The sequence below is a fragment of the Buceros rhinoceros genome, unplaced genomic scaffold (assembly GCF_000710305.1).
Source record: "Buceros rhinoceros silvestris isolate BGI_N320 unplaced genomic scaffold, ASM71030v1 scaffold7412, whole genome shotgun sequence".
NCBI lineage: Eukaryota > Metazoa > Chordata > Aves > Bucerotiformes > Bucerotidae > Buceros > Buceros rhinoceros.
The window spans coordinates 45,485-49,268 of NW_010398255.1; the positions used below are offsets into that span (position 1 = coordinate 45,485).

The following is a 3,784-nucleotide window of genomic DNA, read 5'->3' on the forward strand; positions in this document are numbered from 1 at the left end:
TCCAAGGAGTCTGTGCGATACCCTGGACTTCCTTACACCTTCACTGACCCCTGTGTCCCCTGGTGCCTTCACCTCAGGCCATCAAAGGATGTCCCTGCTCTCCTTGACCTCGTGCTCTCAGCATTGCCATGAAGCCAGATCTGCTCCAGCTGTGGGGTGCAGCAGCCACAGTCTTCCTCAGAGAGGCACAGTCTTCACTACACAACAAGCGGCTGGCAGCAGGGCCTGCCAATAATGACACTGCTGCCCGAGGACCACGATCGAGGGGTGGCTGGGAGGGGGCACCCCTGCAGCACACTGCCCAGGTAGGAGGAAGAACAGAAGAACTGATCTGAGCTGATGTTCTAGCCCTGTGGAGGGGTGAAGCAGTGCCCACAGTGACCAGCCCTCGCTCAGCCTCAGTGGGAAGAGGCTGCCTGGCCAGCCGACCCACCAGCCAGGGGAAGGCACTCGCAGCAGAGCAGGTCCATGGGATCCAACCAGAGAAAACACCTGGCCCGAAGGAAACATTTCCCCATCCACTCACATGTGGACTGGAGAAAGGCAGCTGGGCACAGGCTTTCTTCTCCTCTCATTAGGATGAGAGACTCATTAAGCCGGCCAGTATCAGGAGAAGATTTGGGTGATGTGAAATGCAAGACTGGGCCTTTTGAATGTTTTGTGAGCAGAAACTTGGCTAGAAGGGCAGAGAGGGAGTGAGGAGAACTGCACTGAAGCCACCAGTCTCTACATTATGCATTCATGGGGTGTAAGCTGCCAGCAGGACCGAGAACCAGCAGCAATGTCACAGGGAAACAGAGACGTCTCGCTTGTAGAGATCTTGTAAAATAAATACATAGCCCTTTCTTTTAGTGGGTCCATCTTGTGGGTGTAAGGGAGGTGTTGTAGTGAGGTTAAAACGGGTGCATCCAACCAGGAGTGAAACCCTTCCCTCATGAGAGGAAATTCAGAGCTGAAAACAACAGCCTTTAACTTACTGCAGCGCACCCAGGGCAGCAGGTGTCTGCAGATGCTCTTTCAAACTGACACCACCAGTGCAAGCGGAAAACCAACTAAGAGCGAGCTGAAACACTAACTCTGCAGCAAGACCTCTGAAAGGGGCACAAGATGGGCACAGCACCAGGCACGCCCCACTGCCCAGCCTCTGCAGCGACAGGGCAGATGCCCAGCATTCGCACGCCTCCCTCCCAGGCCCCCCCAAAACCCAGATAACAGCATTGGGAGCAAATGGTGCCGTTTGTACCTACAAAGCGTTACAACAGTAAAAACACTGTTTGACAGTGCTGTGAAACTCCGAGGAGGCACAAAGAGACCCAGGCCCAAGGAAGTCCGCAAGAGTGGAAATACCCATCACCAAGCCTACAGCCACTCCCACCACGAAGGCATTTCTCCACACACCCCAACAGTAACTGCGTGCGGAGTAACTGGTGTGGTCAGACCCAGTCTCCCAGCCCCTCCCACCTCGAAGGCATTTCTCCACACACCCCAACAGTAACGGCGTGCGTAGTAACTGGTGTGGTCAGACCACGGCAGCAGGGGGAGCCTGACCAGAGTGATCTCCAGAGATTCAGTTCCCGTGTCACACAGAGATCCAGAGAGTGTGGGCACTACCTGCCTAACAGGGGTAGCAGGAGAACAGCCCAGCAGCTGCAAGAGCTGCTCAGGCAGCAGTGGCTTTACCTCTCAAGAGGATCCACTTAGGCCTGGTGATCCTAGTCAGACACAAGTGTCAGCGATGTCCCTGACGACATTATCACAGCAAAGCAACCCTAGGAGTTTACTGAACCTCAATAACCCTTTTCCACCTCTGCTCCCAACACCAGCTCTCCAGCAGCACAGCTCTCCTCACACGAGGTCCTGCCTTACCTGCTGCATTTTTTCCAGGTCCAGGCTGGGCCTGCTGACCTTATCCCCGTATCCTTGTCGATGTCTCTTACAAGGCATGACCTGCTCAAGGCCCGCCCCAACACTTGTGAAGATTAACGGTCTGGAGGCTGGGCTCCGCACCAGGGGCTGGAGTCTCTTGGGAGGGGAGGCACTGAACAGCACGGGGCTGGGGCTGGCGTGCAGGCCATCGGCCCGCTCGGCCACTGGCTGGAAGGACATGGCACACAGGTTCTTCACTTCTTCATCACTGGAGGAGGTGTTGTTGCTGTCGCTGCAGCAGGCAAGCCTGCTGACCTGGGACCACTTCCGCTTCTCCGAGGCAAACTCCCGGTTGATGCGCTCCAGCTCCTCCTCTGAGCTGTGGCGGTCCAGGCTGGCATGGAAGAGGGCCCGAACCTTGCAGCACTGGTTCTCCTGGTTCTGGAGCTGGTTGGTGGCCAGAGGGGTCAAGGTACAATGTCGTCTTCTCTCTGGTGGGAGGAGACAGAGGAGTGGCAGAGCAAATCTGCATCCCATACCCTAACAAACCAGGCCTGCTTTCTCCTGACCTGTCGCTCACCTCCTCCCAAGTAAAATTCTGAGCTGTTTTCCCACCTTTTCTTTCCCCAGAAGAAACACTCCCTGGCTGAATGCTTCCCTCTGGAAGCTTCCAGATCTTTGTTTAGACCAGACTTCTAGATATACCCTCACAAACTGTCACCTGGAAGTCTGGCTGCAGAGCAAGAACATGGACCCACTGCCCACCTCATCGCTGAGTGTGAAGACGTGATCTTACAAACATGATGCTAGGCACTTCCTCTGGCTGAAAACACAGAGTTCTAGCAACCAGCTCTCAGGGCAGAGGAGGCAAGAAAGTTACATCATTCTAAGCAGCACAGCTGCTCAGCTAACAGAGATCCGGTTTCTGGAGGTAAAAGTTCTTTCTACTACAAGCGCTGTCACACAAGAGAGCCTGCCTTCAGCCCTGAGCTGGGCATGCTTTGCCTCCTCTATTGAGCTTTTTCCATGATAAGCATGCCGAGCCGGAATTTGAAATTCAACAGGACCTGTAGGTCAGGAGTTTAACTTCTGCCTTTGCGTAAGAATCCACTTGAATCTGGCTAAACAACGATAAACCCCAGGGCATGCACAAATGGCAGAGACTCCGCATAGCTCAACAGATGCATTTACTACAAATTTCTCCTGCAGCTCTAAGCTGCTTCATACCAGGCCCAAAAACAACAGCAGAGCACCTCTCTCTCCCCGTCAGACTCCAGAACAGGGCTGCCCAGCACCAGCAGCACGGGGCGAAGGGAGCAAGCTAACCAGAGAGCAAGGCCAGGGGAACACGGAAAGGAAGGTCAAAGCTTAAAATGGCAAGAAGGGGAACCCTGGAACCAAGATGACACAGATGCCCAAACATGGTACAGAAGACAAATTCTTAGTTCCAGCTCTGCTGCTGGGCCAGCTGCAGCCCTTCTCTACCCCATGTCTGCAGTACTGGGGCCTTAACACGCGGTTAACAAGTTGATCTCTGGCAGGAGTACGACTGCAGCATCTGATAATACCAGCTCCTCCCTGTGAGGTACCAGAGACTTCAGGATGACTGATTCAATGCATCTAGTTGTGGCACCCTGGGGACAGGGAAGAGCTTGACTGACAAGCAAAGTGGCCCTCAGCTGTAGCTTCCCACAGCACTCCTATCTCATCCCTTTACCTCTGTCAATCTGAGCAAGCTCCTGGTTCTCTCCCTCAGAGTCATCGCTGTCCTCATCACTTGGGGGGTAGGAGATCTAGGGGGCAAGCAGAAAGAAAAGGCTTATTGTGAACACCAAACGTTGCCCTGCTGCTGCCCAAGCCACTTCCCCACCCTCCCCCTCTCAGCCTGCAGGCTCCCTCCCACCCAAATGCACACATC

General features: G+C 54.4%; 1 protein-coding gene across 1 annotated transcript in view; it reads right to left on the reverse strand.

Moving 5' to 3' along the window:
• Nucleotides 1-3,784, reverse strand: part of LOC104488926 — a 32,463-nt gene that overhangs the window by 21,377 nt on the left and 7,302 nt on the right. Inside the window, exons 2-3 of the mRNA XM_010131026.1 lie at nt 3,584-3,659; nt 1,867-2,357 (exon numbers count right to left, since the gene is read on the reverse strand). Of these exons, the coding sequence (XP_010129328.1) occupies nt 1,867-2,357; nt 3,584-3,659 (567 nt within the window). The remainder of the gene's footprint in view (nt 1-1,866; nt 2,358-3,583; nt 3,660-3,784) is intronic.